The 19,470-nt window shown below is 39.5% G+C and overlaps 1 protein-coding gene across 5 annotated transcripts in view; it reads left to right on the plus strand.

Annotated features, from left to right (window-relative positions):
* The window catches only part of lgr6 (leucine-rich repeat containing G protein-coupled receptor 6), a 65,681-nt gene that overhangs the window by 35,335 nt on the left and 10,876 nt on the right, over positions 1-19,470 (plus strand). For all 5 annotated transcript variants that reach the window (XM_007568886.2, XM_007568885.2, XM_016680117.1 and 2 more), the window contains 4 exons: positions 2,502-2,573; positions 11,477-11,548; positions 13,821-13,892; positions 18,761-18,976. In XM_007568886.2, coding sequence (XP_007568948.1) covers positions 2,512-2,573; positions 11,477-11,548; positions 13,821-13,892; positions 18,761-18,976 — 422 coding nt within the window. In that variant the 5' untranslated portion in view covers positions 2,502-2,511. The remainder of the gene's footprint in view (positions 1-2,501; positions 2,574-11,476; positions 11,549-13,820; positions 13,893-18,760; positions 18,977-19,470) is intronic.

Consider the following 19,470-nt stretch of genomic DNA (forward strand, 5'->3'; position numbering starts at 1 on the left):
AAATCAGGTAATCTTTTGTCTTTTGGCAGGACAAACAATAATGTATTTCACAAATTAGGTTATTGTGGAAGAAGATCTGTGGAAAAAGGTGATCTGATTAGACGAGAGCCTTATACAAACAATATAAAATATGTCACAATAAAAGTTGGAGATTTTCATGTTTCTTAGTTTAAAGTTAATTATGAACAATATCATATTATTGCACCTTGATATTTGGAGATTATCTAGAGATCCTGTAAAAATAGCTTGATCTACTTCTTTTTCCACAATGTATGCTTAGCTGACAAGGGACAGTGCATCTGGTTTTATGAAAATCTGGGGGGAAAATTAGATATAAGAACATTCACAGGAAGGCTAATAAGTATTCAGAAATTTTAGCGTTTGAGAGCTCTTTAGATCTTAAACTAATGACGACACACACTGCAAAATTCAATAGCTCACCAGAACCTAGGAGTCAAAGATTTACATAGGACAGGTTTCTCTTTTCACTACATTTTGAGATTCTAATCTTTGGCATTTATCTGGTGCCTTTGATTCTAATTTCAAGGATTTATGGGTTCGATACAAAGACATTTTCCATGCGCTTCAAAGGGGATTAAGAGCTTTTTTGTCTAAATATTTTTAAAAAGTCAATCCTTTCCAAGGGATTTGCTTATTTTCTTAAGAATTATTTAAAATTATAGCACCATGAAAGAATATTTTCACGAAGAACGTTGCATGCTTTGTTTATGCTTTATCTCAAATTTCGATCCTGCAAGATTTGGCTTTCAGGTGCTAAACTTAATCAGTCAACTCATTTCTCAGCTCAAGAGAAAGACCGATAGAGAATGTTGCTGATATCTGATGAGGCAACATTTCAAGGTGCCTCGGGTCATTGGAAGTATACAGAGAGCTTGGGTTACACAAACATGTCGAACAAATATCCTGTTCCTTCTTAAACATTTTCCAAATTTTATTGAATGTTTCTGTACATAGATTATTTCTGCTGCCTTGCAGTCTCCGTTCCTCCCTTATTTTATTGGCCCGATCCTACTGGACAGCACCCACCATCAAAGCACTTCATAGTGCTCCATTTGATAAATCTGTGCAGAGCTTTATGTTTGGCTCCAAAAATCCAAATGGTGGGGGCTGTGCTTCTAATAAACTTTATTAGGCAAGTAGATTAAAATTTGATGCACAGGACCTGAAAGAATGCATGTTACTCACTTCAGTTGGACGTGTTTGACGATTAGAAATCTCCGACTTCAGCTCTGCTCACATATGCATCCTTGACAAATGCCTTAAACTCTCTGTAGTCAGAGCCAAGAGTCTTTGTAACAGGAAATTCCCATGCAAAGGAAAGTAGCATGCCATTATGGTATCTTCATAAGAAAGTAATAAATGCAAGCAGATGATGTAAAAAGGCAGACAGACACATTAAGGACTGGCTGCTCATCTCCCCCCTCCCCTCCCCAAGAAAAGTCCACATCATCAGTTAGAGTTGAATGTTAGACTCCAATCAAATGCCCAAATGTCTATAGTAGACAGTTGCTTTAAAGTGATTTGCCCAGGACTCCTTGAAAGTTGGCTGTAGATCACGTCTATGATGACAGATCTATTCAGCCCCCCTGGCCAGCTTGGTTGATTAGACAAACAAACAGCAAGAGTGTCAAAACTCACAACTGCAAAGCGCTTCCGGAAGCACAGTTTACGCTTGCCAGCCTGGTGGTCTGCCATTATGAGCAATGGTTAGTGTCATACACATATGCAGGCACACACACAGATGAAGCTGACTCTCAAAGACTCGAGCAAGACCCCAAAGGGCCATGAAAGCACAGAACTGGTGACGCAACACCTCCTTGCTCTTGTTGTGTTTATCAAACAGACAACTTTACATGACTGGGGCCTTGTGGATATACATGTTCCCTGAGTCATTTGTTTGTCTTGAAATGTTTAAAAAAAAAAAAATGTGTATTTGTGTGTTGCAGGTTTCTCTGTCTGTGCGTCCTACACTTTATTATTTCACCATAATGCAGCTGCATCAACACTCACCATGGAACACTCATTCTCACGTCAGCATAGAAACGAACTGTGTCTGTTAGAGCGATGAACAAAGAAGGAGGGTGGTGGTCTCCCAGAAAACCTGACGGGGGGGAAAAAAGAGGAGTAATCAGAGAGGGAGAAGGAGAAAGCAAGAGGTAGATATAAGGGGAGCCTAAGGGGGTCAAATGTGAAAGAGAGTAGAGTGAGACATCTGGAAAAGAGAAAAAGTCCACAGGACAAGGAGGAAATTGCAGCTGCCCAACAGTGATTCATTGGGGAAAATTCTCTTCAGCATCTCCCTCTTCACCCTTTTGTCCCCCGACCTCTCTAACTAACCCCCCAACCTCTTCCCATCCTGCTCTTGCTTCAAATGACATTTTGCCAAGTGAAAACACATTTTATCATTTGTGAGGTTTTTTTTTGACATCACACAAATAATATAAGGTATGCATTGATGCTTTTCCATTTTGTGCCTCCAGGGATCTCAGTATGAACAACATCAGCGAGATCCAGCCCAGAGCCTTCCATCGACTGCACCTGTTATCAGAACTGTGAGTACAAAATCATTCAGCTCACACTTAGCTTATGAAACCCCTCTCTCAGAATTTACACTTGACAAGAAACAGACATTTCCTGAGCAGTTGATATGAGCAGACCTTGGAGATGGGGTTGATGGGTCTGGCTTGCCTCTGATCTCTCCCACTAAGAAAGCGCCTGCAGCAACACGCTAGTAGATTTTGGGATGGGGGGAAAAAAAAAAAAAAAAAAAAAAAGGAACAAAAGGGAACCGGATAGTCACTCGGAGAGGGAATGCAGTCCTTAAAGTATTTATAGGTTAGGTACTATCCAAAGTACTGCTTTCGTCTTCTACCTTGGCTTATTTTTCAGAGAATGCAGCAGAGAAAAATAGACTTGCAGACATGAGTATTAGCCAAAGTAGATACATTACAGCTTTAGGTTAATGTAATGTAATTATATAAGCAGCACTCCAAGTTAAAAGAAGAATGCTTATGAGGAATTGTCAAGCCTTAGTGTACATAAATATGATAATACACAGCTTAATATTTCTTGTCCCTTACAGTCAGAGTATTTTTTCCCCCATAATGTCAATAATTGGATGGACCAGAATTTTCTTTGGCTTAATCCAGAAAACTATATTTCTGTGCATTTTTACAAATGCACATTTAAAAATTAGCACTCAGCTACATTCATAAGGCTGAAAACCACATGCAAAAAGCCTAAGTGCTGTTATGGACCTACATTTAACTAGCACTAAATCGGTGTACTCAGTACTCACATCTTTAAACATTGCTATGAATGTTTAGTATTGAAGCAGAACATGGGGAACTAGCGCAAGCTTCTGTTTTCAGTTAGATTTGGTTATTGTTGACACAGGAATTTGTGCAAAATCAAAATCAGGTAGGTGCAGTTTACTCAAAATCCTGCTGCCAAATGCCTCTGGACCAGTCATCTCATTAAAAAAAGGTTTTCTTAGAGTCCACCTCCATGTCTATGCTTCTCAGGTCTAAAAGGATTAAAACCAACTCCCTGAAACATCTCCCAGAGATGTGCAGGTGGCTCCTTTAAGTTAAAATTAGAAATACAATTGATTACTGTAGCTGTCCGATGAATCCTAAGGACATTTTTACACCTGTGTGCTTTAGCCCAAATCAGTTGTTGAGTTGGTTGAGCTTTGGCGCTTTTTTTTCTGGTGGTTTGGTTTCCTTTCACACAAAGATTACTCCAAATGAACTAAATCCTTCCACTACAAACCGCGAGAGAACATCCAAGTTGTTTATTGGTAAGGTGTGTCCAGGGCAGGAGTATCGGATGTAAATGCAGAAAGCAGATGCTGTTTTCTGAGCTGGTAGAAAAAAAGACTGATCTTTTAATCATATAATTAGAGTGCTTCTGAGGCAAAGTGAGCTGAGAAGTACTGAATGATTTTGAGCAGACGTCTCAATGCTTTGCAAAAAAGAGGTGCGACTTTCATTTATTAGTTTGTCTACTGTATGGGTCCTGGCTAAAGGAAGGCATTTGGATCATCGTTGCCATCCACACCTGCCATGTCTGATCTACGTCAGACCACATTGAGATCATTTGGAACCGTACCGACACCAGAAGGAGGTGGTCTCAATACGTTGGCATGGAAACCTGTTAACTGTGTTTATAACCTGCACCAAGGAGGGAAATTAACCAGAGCTGGTTTTGAATGTGAAAATATGAGTTTGTTTATTTTTTAGTTCATTTTTAATGATATTTTACATATGTATAATTGGTATTTTGATGCCAAAAAACTTATTATATAAGGATTAAATTTCTTATGAAACCTATCTGTGCTTAGTTTGTTCAGAACCAATTTGTTTTGTGACAATAGATAGTTTAAAACGTATTAAAACTGTTGCTTGTTGCCCCAGCCTTCACAGTCTTAGGAGTTCCTTTACATGAACAGATCTTTAATGTTTTGGTCACTAATTTGAACTTTTCAACTCAGGTGTCAAAACACTATTTTAAATATATTCAAACCTATATGACATAATGTTTGTGTCTTAAGAAAGAAAGCTTCTAGTATACAATGTGCAAAAATCAGCAAAGAAATTCCCACAATCTTTTGAACGTAGACTCCAGTGGCATTGCCGATATTTGATCTGAAACTCAGCACGTCTAAGCTAAGTCCCTGTTTAAGGAAAAAAAAAAAAAAAACAGCTTGAAAATTTTCCCTCAGGTTGTGAATGTGAGCATGTCACTCTTAACAATTTTTTCCTTGAGTCCCGCAGTGTGTGTGTGTGTAGAGGGGAGATGGGGTATATGTGTGTGCGTGTGGGCGTGCACGCGTGTGTCAGCTTTGTGTGTTTGCACAGCACACTGTTTTCTTTACTAATTCTTGCAGCTGCACTCTGTGAAGCATGAGATGATGGTGATGATGGTGATTGTGGAAGTAAAGAAGAGTAACTGAGTAACTGCTTGGTTCCTTTTGAGCCATTTTCCAACTGTCCTTTACTAACAGAACAAAGTTGAGTATTTTTTTTTTTTTTGTCATAGGATTTACAAATGCAGTTCTGAACATCTGTCAACCAAAACTCCTTAAAGAACAGATATTGGTGTTGGTCGGACAATAACAACCACGCAAACGGGGTTATGTTGAACATACAAGCTGACATTTGCCTGCCCTTGGAGAATTAAGGGAATGCATTCTTAGATTGAGCCACACCTGCAGAATTTGTCCAGAATCGGTCTTCTAAATGTTTTACAACCCCATTGATCTCGCTTCACCTCTACTGCTATGAAACTCTGACACTTTATGGAGACATTCAGCTGCTGTGTACTTCTTCCAAGGAGGATGTTTCTACCCTAAATCCAAGGTATGTTGCCTGGCCATTTCTGGAAATGTGCTGAGATGAGAAAGGTGATAACAGTGTTAAAAGGCAGGGAGAAATATAACAGTTTTTTTTTTTTTTCCACATCCACTTCTGTCTAGACAGTTTGGAGAGATGAGTTAAAGCAGACAACTGTTAACAGGTTATAATTAAAACAACTTATAGTGCTTAGCAAAACAAACCAATGGTCTAAGGTGGGCTGGTTTTGTAACAGGTAGCTTTTGATGTGGGGACTATCACACAGGATGGTAGCAGAAGGAGAGGCGAGGGCCAGGCATGTTGTGACTGGTAGAGTGGTAAACTGTTTGATGTTGGGCTGCACCTTACTGCCTGCCCCCCTCGCTCTGCGTTTCCCTCCCTTCCAATTAATTCTATAGCCCCCTCTGTTCATTTCACTGCAGGTTATTACAAGCTGGAAATCTCTGCCTTTGATATTACTTTTCTCCTTTTTGCTTTTCCCACATTTTTACAAACCAAGCAAAGCAATCAGTACAAATCCGCTCTTGGCAACCTACTTGAATCTAAAGGAGAAGAAAGAGAGAAAGTCAGATTTGTGGAGCTTTGGAGTGTTGATGAAAAAATATTGCTATTAAACATCTTTTCGCTCAGTTCTCACCCCTACGGCACGAAGGTACAAATGTTTAATCTCTATTAACCCAGAAATCAGTGATTAAATTAACATTCGAAACAAGTAGAAAATCTCACCAGAATAAACCTGTGTTTGATTCACCGTAGTATCAACATTGATATTAAACTGTTTGTGTAGTTGTTGTCTTTCAGATCCTTTCATTGCCTCTAATTACCCCCATTTGTTTTAGTTCTACTTTATTGATCCAACGCCTTTTATTAAGCTTCCACTTAACGCTTTGATCAGTGAATCGTCTCTTAATTTACACTCAGACCTCGGTGACACACAGCATGAAAAGAATAAACTGAGAGGTGGGTGGTTTAATGAGAGGGCAGAGATGCCCACACTTAAGACACATCGACTGCTTACTTGTCTGCCTGATATTTCAAAGACATCCCCCTCTCTTTGGTTGTCTTCCCTAATATCAAAGATGGTCTACCTGCTTCTCATCAAATTGCAACTAGGAGGCAGAAGGGGGGGATGGTTGCCCCGTAAAAAGCTCTTCCTGTAATCCTCTTTAGAAGGCGACAGTGGTTTCAGCCTATCATCTTTATCAAAGTTTCCACACACCGTGGAGCCGCAGATCACATTTCACGTTTCCTTCTGTGTTTGGCTCTCCACAAAATCACCAGTTTTTGTCAAGTCTCATCGTATGTAGCCATCAATCAGCTACATTTGGTCATTTTACAATAGAAAAGGGACGATTTGACACCCTCTCCAGACTCTCTGCTTTGTGTTTTATTGGCATAGGAAGACATGTTGCCTAAGGCAAACAACTCTCCTGCATCAACTTCCTACCCATTAATTTTTGTAGTATGTATAATTTGACCACCAGCATATGTGGGAAAAAAAAAAAAAAACGAGTGGGTGTTGCAACTCTCACACATAATGTATAACAACACATAGTTACCACTGTGACCTTCACAACTCCTACTTAAATTTCACAAACGCCCAATGATACCATCCTTAAATCCAAAGAAATACTGTGAAAGTAAAGATGATCTGAACTCTTCATGAAATGAACTTGAATCTGAAACATGACCTACTTTCTGATTAAATCAGTAATTTTTTCTGACCACTGAGGTCACTCGAGCATTCAACAGACATATGTGCCTTAAGCATATGCAGAACGCACTAATTAAGGAAGTGATAGAAACTGATATGCTACAAGATCTGTTTTATTTCTCTAGATGCATTTTTTTCAGTACTCCAACTTACACAATGTGACAAGCAGCCTAAAGTGGCCATACAGGAAAAACTATTTGACAAAGCAGCTGTTTTTTTTTTTGTTTTTTTTTCTTTTTCTCAAATTCAATTTTGCAAATTTACATTTTTAAATTGATAAAAGTAAAACAGGACAGCTCCACTTCTTGGTCTAAAACTAAGTTGTTATCAATCTAACCTTGTCTTGACCACAAACAGAGCTTAGAAATATTCATCCAGCTTCGTCAGACAGCTTCAGCAGTCACTCTTTCTGCAACGCAGTTAAAATGTAAGAGGAATGAGGTCGGGAGAACAAGCCAGAGCTACCCTGCTCTTCTTCTGTACGATAAGATTGTCTGCCGATAAGCCAGGAATATGACGCGGCCGGGGTTTGAGAGGTTATGATATTGGCTTCGTTGATGCTCCAGGTGCAGCCCACAGCTGGGACTATCAAGGTCGATTAGAAGTTCTCATTTTAAAGCTGCCAACTTGACCATTTGTCAGCAAGTCTATCTCTGAGAAACACACAGCCTCTCACACAGAGCAGACACTCCTGCTGTGTATGTTTTACTCCCACAAATTTGGAGGTTAACGGCAGGTTAAGTGGTTGACCTTGAGGGCTCAAACACCAGTAAGGTTGCTATGGTCAGAATTTTACTTCTATGTGTCACAAATAAAAGAAATGAGCATGTCTAAATACAAGACACTGCTGTGCAAAAATGGTCCGTTCTCAGATAAGTCCTGTTTAATCTCTCCGTCTTCTTTCATCATCAGCTCCTATCACTCACCAACGCTCTGCTTTTCTTCTATCACTATGCAAGATCGGATCCAGAAAAAATGATCTTGTTTTTCATCCTTGCTCTCTAACTCTTTAATCTGTCAGTTTGTTTATTATTCTGGGGCAATAAGACGCGGCGATACGTAGGATAATCAGCAGTTGGCACGCTTCAGTGAAGTCCTCGTTGATTAGCGCTGATAGCAGGGTGGTCTCACCTTCATGAAAAGCAGCGCCACTCCTGTTTTTCTCTCCCGTATACATTTCAACACCACTGTCCTCTGTTATTTTATATATAAATCATTTTAGCAGAGCTGTGCCGAGGAGGAGTTTTTAATCCATGCAGAGCAGGGGCCAAGAACAATTCTAGCAATCCCCAAATCAAATTAAAAGCAAAAACAGTCGGAGCCCCGGTTTGACAAGTGCAAGGCGCCTTTCATTAGAATGAGATTGATGTGGAACGACTCGAAGCCCAAGTGTGGAACATTCACTCGTACGTGCAATCTTTTGCACACAAAAATGCACGCGCTCATACCACGGAAAGAGTTGGTCCATGGCAACTGTCGGTGTTCTGTTGATGTTGTTCTCTTTTTCCCCCCCTTTCTTAAATATTCATCTTCACTTTTGACACAAATTGTCTGTTTGACAAACAAAGTCTGAAAGCGAAGAAGGGGAAAAAAAGGCCAAAGTGTAATTCCAGACTGTTGATTTGGATTCTGCGGTGTAGTTCTTTGAGTATAGCTCACACAAAATCATAAATTCAAGGCTTATTATCTACGACGTGAAATGTAATATAATAATTGTAAGACTTTGATGCAATCATTTATTTTTCATCCAATACACACACCACTGATCTCTACTTGTGAACAATAAACAGCAATTAGCTGACTAGATAGTATGTTTATTTTATGTACAGTAAATATATATATAAAATATATATATATTTACTGTTTAAAAATGTATATATTTACTGTAAGAACCAATTTTTATTCTAAAAAAAAATTGGCTCTTTTTTGAGAATATTACAGTATTTTCCGCACTATAAGGCGCACCTAAAAACCTTCAATTTCCTCAAAAGACGACAGTGCGCCTTATAATCCGGTGCGCCTTATATATGGACCAATATTGAGCCACAACAGGTCTAGCAACTACAGTAAGCAGCCGCCGACTTCATTTTTGCCCGTAGAAGAAGCACGCGGTGCATGCTGGGATAGTTGTCAGAACGCTGGTTTGTAATCTATGAATAAAGTTTCTACCTACTGACCGTCTATAATCAGGTCATCTGCAGGTCATTTAGCACCATGTTCTCCACGAACATGCTGTGCGTGAACGAAGAAGGGTGACCATCGTCCGGCCACGCCCCGGCCCAGTCGGGAAGGCTCTCCTTGCCGACTGGAGTCGGACTGCTTTGTTGACATTTCCTTTTAGTGCAGCTCCATCTAGTGGATGCATAATGTAACTCCAGCCTCTACTGTAGCATCTATTCTACGCGCCTTATAATGCGGTGCGCCTTATATATGAAAAAAAGTTTTAAAATAGGCCATTCATTGAAGATGCGCCTTATAGTGCGGAAAATACGGTAATCTTTTTTCAGATGAAGCAGAAGCAGAGCTTATCAAAACATCTCTTAGTGTCCAATCAGAAATAGGACTTGCATCAGAAATCGGTGTGATTTTTTTTGGTCAGCAGTGTTTCTTTACCTGTCTATAATTTACATTGATCTGCCACACTGTCAGGAAACAGGTTTCACTTTGTCAACTGAATATTTGCTGTCAGTCAGGAGGACTGATAGTACGCATATCTCAATTCAAAGATGTTGCTATGGAAATAGCCAAACAACACAGCAGTTTCTCTCTTGCTGTTGTGCATGTTTCAACTATACTTGCAACTTTAAACTATTGATTATATCAAAAAGACAAACATTAGGAGCAAGAAGGAGTGCTGCTCAGTTTCCATTCCTGGGCATATTTCATGTCTTACGTCCTTGCTTAGAGTCATATGGTCAACAACCTGCAGCAGTTCATCATGTCAAGTTCTTAATCATCTTCCAAACATCACTGAAGGTCATCCTAGTCACGATTAAAATCAAATCCCAAGGATTGTTACGATTGGCGTCAAAATACAAATAATTGTTCATAGACAAGCGTGGAGACAGCATTCTGGAAGACAATTAAATATAAACTAAGTTCAAGAACTGGTTTAGATTTGTTTTACAATTGCGTAAAGCTTTCAACACTTCTCCTTAGAAATGAGACTTTTTAAATTGCCTCAAATAGCAATCTTATGCAACAACAAAACCTGACACAGCCCGAGGGTTGGAGAGCTTTCGTTCTTCGAGACAGTAAAACCCGTTGAAATTCAGACACTGTGAGGGACATTTAATCATTGACTGTGAGTTGAATTGTAGCATTAAGTAACACCTTCATAACTTTGTATTTTATTATGCTGATGTAAATCTTTTTTTTTAATCTAAGTTTTATGATGGTCCTACACTGAGCTGAGTTTGAGATTTGGCTTTTGTGATTGGAGTTGTGCGGTTCAACACTGCGCCGTAATAATCATCTGTGATGCTGACAGCAACATCAGATGTCAGATGATGTTTTTTCCTGAGTTCTCCTTCATTACTGAATGGATGATTGGAAAAGCAGACAGTCCTTAATGCTAATATTTCAGTACATTGATATTCATGTTGCAGCTTTGCCAGAGAAAAAGCTGCTTAACATAAAGCTGCACCTGTAGAGAATTGGTCTGATTTGGAGGAGGGTGCCAATGACTAACCTTTAGCGTATGTGTGCGTGTGTTTAATAAAAGTGGGTGGTCTTGGGCTGTGAAGAACCAAATCTGTGTTTAAACTGCGTTTCCAGCTTGTGACCTTGGGAGTTAAATCTGTTGGACTGAATGTTATTTATTTGGACATCTCATACACACACTCACAAATGACCATTAGGTGCCGTGTTTGATAAACAAACTGATTGGATTGCTTGTGTGAATGTGTGTGGTTTCTCTGCTGTGCTGTCCTCAAGGACCCTCAGAACGGGCCCAATTTCTCCTCAAGGACATGAGAATAGGCACACACATTCACATTGCACATGTGTTTGTGCGCACAAACACTGCATATGTCCCCACGCACATATAATTTCTTGCAGCGCACTCAGTTTTTACTCACTCATCGGAGCTCCCAGGATTGGTTAAGGTTTCAGTTTGCGCTTTCGGCCAATAGCAACCACACAGAAGGGAATCAAATATTGTTATTTGCATACTGCCCCAACTGTAACCCCAAAGTTGTAAATATGGGATGAAGTCATATTGGAGGAGCCCAATCCAAAATCGTAGAGGAAAATAAACGACAAAACTGTTCATCTGAGACTTGTACAACTTTTTAGTTAATGTAGCTATGCTTGAATTTTTACTTTAAAATGGCTGTTTTTTTTTTGTTTTTTGTTTTTTTTAAAAACTATGTTTCTCTTCCAGACGAATCTCCGGGAATCAGCTGAGGTATATATCGGGCAACGCTCTCCAGGGTCTTCACAACCTCAGAGTTCTGTAAGTAAGCACCTTTTGTCTTTGTCCTGTTCTGACATGGCTTTAGCTTAATCCAGTGCTGAACAATTTTGGATTGTTCTGAGAAGCAGTCTTCCTGCCTGAAATAAAATGCACTGGCCATGGATTATTAAACACCGTTAAAGTTTATGGATTGGGAGAGACATGTTCTGCTTATAACTCCCTTCAAGTCCTAAACAAGTTTAAGTTTCAAGACTGGATTTATGGACGTACACATACACAAGTCTGGCCTTCCAAGTCAGACTCCCCAACAGGACTGCACCAAGTGTCAAAAACTTTCTTCAGAACCCGTTTAAAGCTGTTTTTTTCTGACACTGCAGCTCTCATCCCATGCATGGTCAAAGTACAAGTCAGCAATAAAACACATGGTACCTTTGGACGTGTGGCATCCAATGAGTTATGGTCATATTTCCTGTGAATTTTTAAAGGTTCTAAGGAGGTTTTCACAAGCAGTGGCAAGCAGCCCGTCTTTGGTTTTGGCTCAGAAGATTTTGGGGATTTATGCCACAAAATATAAACTTAGCTATTTACACTGCAGTTTGAAATCTGAGGAAATTTGGAAAGAAATAAGGCAAAGCAGTGTATATTTTAAGATCATGGTTTGTGAAACCCTCCAAGACATAAAAAGCCTACCAGCCATAAATTCAACCGATGCCAATTAAAAAAAACAAATACATGTCTAAAGGTTTTCATTCACACTACGACAATGAAACTAACTTCAGAAGTTAGGCCTCAAGGCAAACAGATTCCTTTCCAGGATTCTCTTTGGAAATGTCAACATTTCAAAGGCTGTGTTTCAATGCCTTGTAAAATTATTCATATTCACTTGATCCCTTTCAATGTTGTTCCATGTTATCACAGATTACAGTAATTCAGTAATAGTTCATATTATGGAAAACAGAAGATAGTTTTCAAAATTGTTTGTTAAAAAAAAGTAATTCATTTATTTTGCTCCTTTTTACTTCCCAACCTCTAAATAAAACCCTGTGTAATCAGAAATCATCTAATTAAGAAATAGAGTATGCCATTTAATCTCTGGATAAACGCAACTGTTCTGCGAAGGTTTGTTAGTGAAAGTTTGTGAACAAACAGCATTATGGGGCACAACAGAAAAGCCTGGGATAAACCTCTGGGGAAGTTTAAGGGAGAGTTGGGTCAAAAAACAACATCACGCTATTTAAACATCTTACAAGAGCATTGCTTAATCTGAAAATGGAAAGAACATGGCACAACTGCAGAACAACAAAGACATCACAGTTCACCAAAACTGGAGTGCATGGTGACTTTGGTGGAGCTGCAGAGATCCACAGCTTAGATGGATAAAGCTGTAAACGAGTAGCCTAGCACCCATTTATTTGGCTTCTGTAAAAGAGAGGCAAAAAGCTGATACATGATGGAAGGCTTTATGGTCAGATGAAACCAAAATAGTGAAAAGTTGTTTTGTCCATTTATTTTTTCTATTTGTTGTTTTCCCACTTTTCATATTTTTTCATTCACTTTCTCATTTGCTCACTGGAATGGAACTGTAACACTGTCCATCTGCTTAAACACACCATCAACAAAGTGGAAAATGGTTGTGGCAGCATCATGCTGTTGGGATGCTTTTTTCCATTAGTGAAACATGTTAGAGCGAAATGGATAGACCGGGGAAGTGGGGCTACCTTACAGCAGAAAGACTCTTAAATCTTAGCCAGAGCTGCAATGGAGTTGTTTAAATCAAAGCATATTCATATGCTGCAATGGCCTAGCCAAAGTACAGACCTAATACCAGCAAGTCATTTTGAGACTTTGGCAAGACACATAGATGCTATTTAGCCACTTGTAGTTTCTTTAGGTTAGATTTTTATCTCCCATTTTGAAAATAATGGCAGCAACAGTTGCATCATTGAAGCTGCCCACAACAGTGCTGCTAAGAAACACATTGAGATTGATATGCTTTGTAGAAGCTGATGTTGAGCGATAGATAGAGAAAATGAAAAATGAAGGAAGGAAGAGAGAAGACGATTGCTTCCTTCCCATTTCCCCCCTCATTTTTGCGCCATTCTTTTGAGGATGACATCACCAGGCCACCCAAGGAGGTCCTGGTTCTTTTCCCCTTTTCCTCTGCTTCTCTTCAGGCTTACTCAGACCCCCGTTACCTCCTGTGTCAGATTTCCGTCACAATGGAATTATTTGTTCTGCTTGATGTGAGCTGACAAATTAACTGCAGTGACCTGATGCCTGAAGCTGACTCATTTGTTTGTACCTTTATTAGGATGCTACAAAACAACCAACTGGAGAGACTTCCTGATGATGCTCCATGGGACCTCCCCAGCCTCCTGTCCTTGTGAGTCTCTCTCTCTTTCTCTCACTCTCATTGCACACACATTCTAATTATGCTGCTCTAGCAGGGAATAAAACACGGCCACCCACACTTGTCAGCTCTAACCACAGTGCAGGTATAGTGTACCGCTGACAAACTGCAGACTGTACCCCGGTGTCGGCTGCAGCGGTCCTGCTTTCAATGCGAGAGCCTGACGGTTTGGAGTCACGGCTCCGATTGTGTCATGGTAGCATCTGGAAACCATGAGGGAAACAGCAGACACTGCAGGCCAGCGAGAGCATCTCCAATGAGCTGTGAAACAACCCCATTTTCCACCAATTCTCTCTCTCTTCCTCCTCCGCTCATACTCCTCCATTCTTCCCCCACCACCCACGCAGCTATCCCCCGGCTAATGAGCGTGTTTGGTCGTTTAATTGTCTAATCTGTGGGGTCAGCGTATAAATGTCAGCGTGCATGTTTAGACGAGCGCATTTGGACCTCCACTCCTGCAATTCCTCACCCCTGCCTGTTCCTCTCAACTTTGCCCCAAAATACATACCCGGCTTCTCTGCTTTCCGAATTAATAATTCTCTGCAAACATTCTCTCTTTCATCAGACAGACACACAAATTGCTCGAGTTGTAATGTAGGAGGGGCCGGGCATGAAAGACATGAACTCCTCTACCACCTACAAAGTTTTTCTGTTTGCTGTGAAGCAGGCCTGTGTTCCCTAAATAGCCAGAAATCTTGTACTCTCTCTCTCTCACACACACTCATATTCACACGCACACTGGACTTTGCATTGACTTCCATTCATTTTTCATTCATTTCTATAGCTTAACCCTGACCTTTTCCTTAAACTAACTATTACCAGTTCATGCCTACGCCTACACCTAACCCAAACTCAGTTCATACCTTACTTTTTTTTTTTACTTCTGTATGGAAAGGTTAAAAATGGCTGAAGATAAATAAATAGGAAAATAGTCCTAAACTTAACTGCCAACTCAAAATCAACCTCATATGAGCTCACAACATAATATTTGTTGGAAAACTGGTCCTTACACTCTAACAAATACAAGGCAACACACGCACACGCGCGCGCGCACACACACACACACACACACACACACACACACACACACACACACACACACACACCTATTTATTGCTTAGGATCCCCATTAGCTTGGCTTTATACCCAGCTGCTCTTCCTGGGGTCCGTCATTAAAAACGCACATCGTACAGTAGAAATCATTCAAATATATGACAAATGACAAGATTCAAATTATTATATTTCATACAAAATGTTGATAAATGTATAAAATATACAATAATTAAGCATTTCAGTTGAAAGTAGGTTGCTCCTAAAAAGCTGTTCAGATTCATTTTTTTGACGAAAAAAAAAACATTCTGTTAAACTTTTGAGAGTTAATGGTAAAGAGTTGCATTTTTTTTATTAATCATGAATACCATCTACACTTTACAGCACATACAAGTAGATTGTCTACCCATTGTTGTCTTTGACCCAATACCTGTACGTCTGATCAAACAATTAGCTATCTTATCGATACCTGGTTGTCTTCAGCTTCTGTGTGGGAGGTCTTTTTACCTCTGAGATAGAAATTGCATCGTGTAACGAAAAAAATGCACTCAAATATACACACAAAGCCAATGAACAGAGACGCACCTTGTCATTATAGTAATGATAAGCTTTGAAGAGTAAGATTACTGGAAAGGCTTTTGAGAATGAATCTTGTTGGCGCCTCTCATTGGCATAAGGCAAATCGGGTAAAAAGATGGAGATGGCAAATGAGTCAGCACATGGATCTTACATTGGCATAAACATATAAAGAAGGGTATATCCTCAGTAAACCATCACTTAATCTCAGCAAAAATCCCTCTAAGTGCAGGAACTGATTCAAAGTTTTTCTCTCACCATTTGAAACAGGATGCAGTGTTGTTGTTGAGTTTGGTGCCCGTCACAAGCTGACACATGTGTTTTGGGCCTCAACCCGCTGGTTAAGATGCGTAATCACTACTGATGAGCTTCACAAATGGTTGTAAATCAGCCCAAGCCTGTTTTTTAGAGATTTGACTCAAAACACTGACTTTAAAAATGTGGTCCTCCAACTCCCTCATTGCATAAAAGCTTAGCCATCTGGAGAATTGAACAAACTCAAGCAGGTTCCCAGATCTCTGGGGCATTTTAAGAGATCCTTTTCTTTTTCTGCCTGCTCCTCATTCCTATAGATGTCGGTCAGACTTTGATGTGATGGGCAGGAAATAGTCTGCTTTATTGGGTTCAGTGGAACGTTCCCCATTTGTCTTGACCCTGTAAAGACCTGAACACTCTACCAAAAGAATTGTTTAGTATTTTGCTCCATAGAAATGGGTAGGAATTTGAAGAGTCTTCAATAGTTTTCACCCTTTGATTTTGTTCAGGGACAAACACGTTCCCTTCTAAAGAGTAGGTACATGGATGATCTATAGGACTGTGCAAAAGGCATGTTTTTAACCAATTATATTATTTTTAAGAGCAAAAAAGCAGTTGCCCCCCTTCTTCAATTATGAATTAAATGTGATTAATCACATTTTTTGATTACATTTCACTCGTCACAGCCACACCCTAACAGTCTGATTACTGCCAGATCTCTGGTTTCAATAAGTAAATTAAATATAACCTTTATGACAACATGGAGTAAGCTAAAGGATTCCAAAAGCAACACATCATTGTCTTATCTACAGAAATTTATGAACAGATGACAAAGTTGCTGACATCTATCAAACTGGAAAGTATTACAAAACATTTTCTGTGGCATGGGAAATCTAATTTTTGCCAAAAATAAACAAAGAAACATCAACATAAAAAACATCCTGGTGATCCACAAGAGTTTTGGAAAGTGCATCCCATTACATTGTTTATACAACTATGCAGCATTTTAGAATAAAACCTAAAGTGAAATATGGTGGTGACACAGTGATGATCATGAACTGCTTTGCTTCTTCAAGACATAAATCATATTATAATTATGTTCTTTACCCCAAAACTCTGAAGGATAAAATCAGACAATGGCTTATGACTGTCTGAAGGTTTTCAAGGCCCTGGGTTTGAATCCTGACCTGGCATCTGGCTGCATGGAGTTAGGTTTTTTTTTTTTTTTTTTTTTTTTTTTTTTTTTTTTTTTTTTTTCTCAGACTTCTGAGAAAAACCCCCACTGAAACTGACACTGAGATTCAGGAAACATGTTTCACGGTTATCAATCTAAATTGCCCTTAGAGTGTTTGCAGTTGTTTGTAAGGTCTATCTCTGTGGCTCCCTTTGACAGACTGGACAGGGTGCCTTTTACCTGATGACTGCAGAAGATATGCACCTGCTTCCCTATGAACCTTTTGAGGATAAGGAAGTATTGAGTATACCTGTTATAATATAGACAATGGATGGAGAGACCTTGTCAAAATTAGGATTTAAATCTTATTGTAATGTTGTGGCACAGACTTAAACAGGTCGTCCATGTTCTGAAACACCCAGTGTAGTTGAACTCAAACAATCCTACAAAAAGAATTGGGAAGACGTTGTAAAATAACTTCAGAAAGACTGATTGCTAGTTATTGAAAATGTTTGCCAATATTTGCCAAGTGTGGTACAAATACTAAATAGTTTTATATGATCATTTTTCTTAGAAGGCCCGGTTAGTTTGGAAAGGATTTACTATTTTCTCAGGATAAGATGATCTGAAGCACTTAGGTGCTACAAATAAAAACAGAAGTAAGAGGGCAAACATTTTTTAACAACACTTAGAACATAACCCAATGCCATGAAGCTGTGTGTGTGCACATACATGTATGTTCCATGGGTCTTTCGATTTAAGCATCTGCCAGTGTGTACAGTTGCTCCCCTAGATGGAAAATCTTTCTGCAGAGAAAAGTCCAGAGTTCAAGTTCACATTTCACTTTGATGACGCTTTCTCTTTGGTGTAACCTCGGAGGGGTGATGAGGATGAGGACCAAAAGAATCAAAGGCGCTCAGTGAAAGACTGATAAGCAAGGATGTTTGAAAGATGGAAAAGAGCTAAGGAGAGAGACTCAAGAGTTCACAAAAGCTGGGAGTGGATCAGCGTTGATGTTGAAAATGAATGGAGAGGGGCCAGAGGGAGCAAAGAGAGATTAATGAATGAATGTGAAGGGCCAGAGAAAAAAAAGAATAGTAAAAGGAAGTGGTCTCAGCTTGTCAACCCTGCCTTGAGGGGATCATTCATCACTATCGACAGTGTGTATCCATGTGCGTATTTGCCCGGGATTTGTGTATCCAGACTCTTTGCCTCTGGGTATAGGATATTAAAGGATAAAGAAGACAAACATATTTTAGGTTTTCTATGGTTCAAAACATAAAAGTCTTCACGGTCATAACTTCTGCAGATGAAAGAAAAAGTGTTTGTGGTGTTTGATGGAGCACCGTCAGTCCCGATAGTAACTGAGATTCTGATGGAAAGAATGCCGACAGGAAGAACGGCTGAGGACGCCTTTAATGGCCTTTCCCTTTTTCCAGACATGGATCGAAGAAATCTTTATACAACATAAATAACTCGAGGACAGGGAAAACAGGCTCAGTGTAGTCATTCCTACATGTTTGTGTTTTTCTCATCTCGCTTTTTATACGTGTCTGTACTGGTGAAGGTCGACATAGCTTATTTAGCAGGGGAATAAATCATAATGAGGCACTCTAAAGAGGTTGCAGCAAAGATGAAAGAGAGGAAATAAAGGAGCTGTAATCCTTATAATACCGTTCCCATAATCCAAAGTGTCTAGCGTCATGACGCATAACCACAAATACAAAAAGGTATTCAAACAAAAAAACACGCAACTCAAGTAATTATTGTGCTTTTCGTCCCACAGGCGTCTTGATGCCAACCTCCTGAGCAAGGTTCCACCTGAGGCCTTCAAAGGCGTTTGCTCTTTGAGACACCTGTGGTTGGACGACAACTCCCTAACAGAAATACCGGTGACGGCCTTGGGCTCCCTGTCCTCTTTGCAGGCAATGACGCTGGCCCTCAACCAGATCACCCACATACCTGATTATGCGTTCACCAACCTCTCTGGCCTTGTGGTGCTGTAAGTGACATCTTGATTTGTGCCTGTTTTACAGCAGAAATGATAAACTTGTCGATGTCTGTTTCAGTGAATGCATATTCAGAGGCCATCTTTACATGAAATCTACACCGGATTTCGTAACAACCCCATTAATCCACACAAGTCCATAAATAAAATTATGTGCGATAAAATGGAATGGAACAGGAGATAAGTACTGAAAACATATTAAAATTGAGTTACCACTTGGGGAAAAAATACTTTTTTTTTTTAAAAAAAAAAGATAAATGTGAGTGGAGGAAATGGAGAAAATACTGCAGATGTAATTTTGACCCATCATTCCACATAAAATGTGTTCTGGATTCTAGATGTCTTTTCCATTTACTCTAATCTTCAGTTCTTTAAATTTAAATGAATTCAACTTACGGGACTGACCTGGTCATTAAAATAGCTTTATTTTCTACCTATGAAACAAGTTGAGGGTTTCTCTGACTGGAATAATTTTACTGAAAAATCTA

This window comes from Poecilia formosa, unplaced genomic scaffold, assembly GCF_000485575.1.
Source record: "Poecilia formosa unplaced genomic scaffold, Poecilia_formosa-5.1.2 Scaffold232, whole genome shotgun sequence".
In the NCBI taxonomy this organism is placed as follows: domain Eukaryota; kingdom Metazoa; phylum Chordata; class Actinopteri; order Cyprinodontiformes; family Poeciliidae; genus Poecilia; species Poecilia formosa.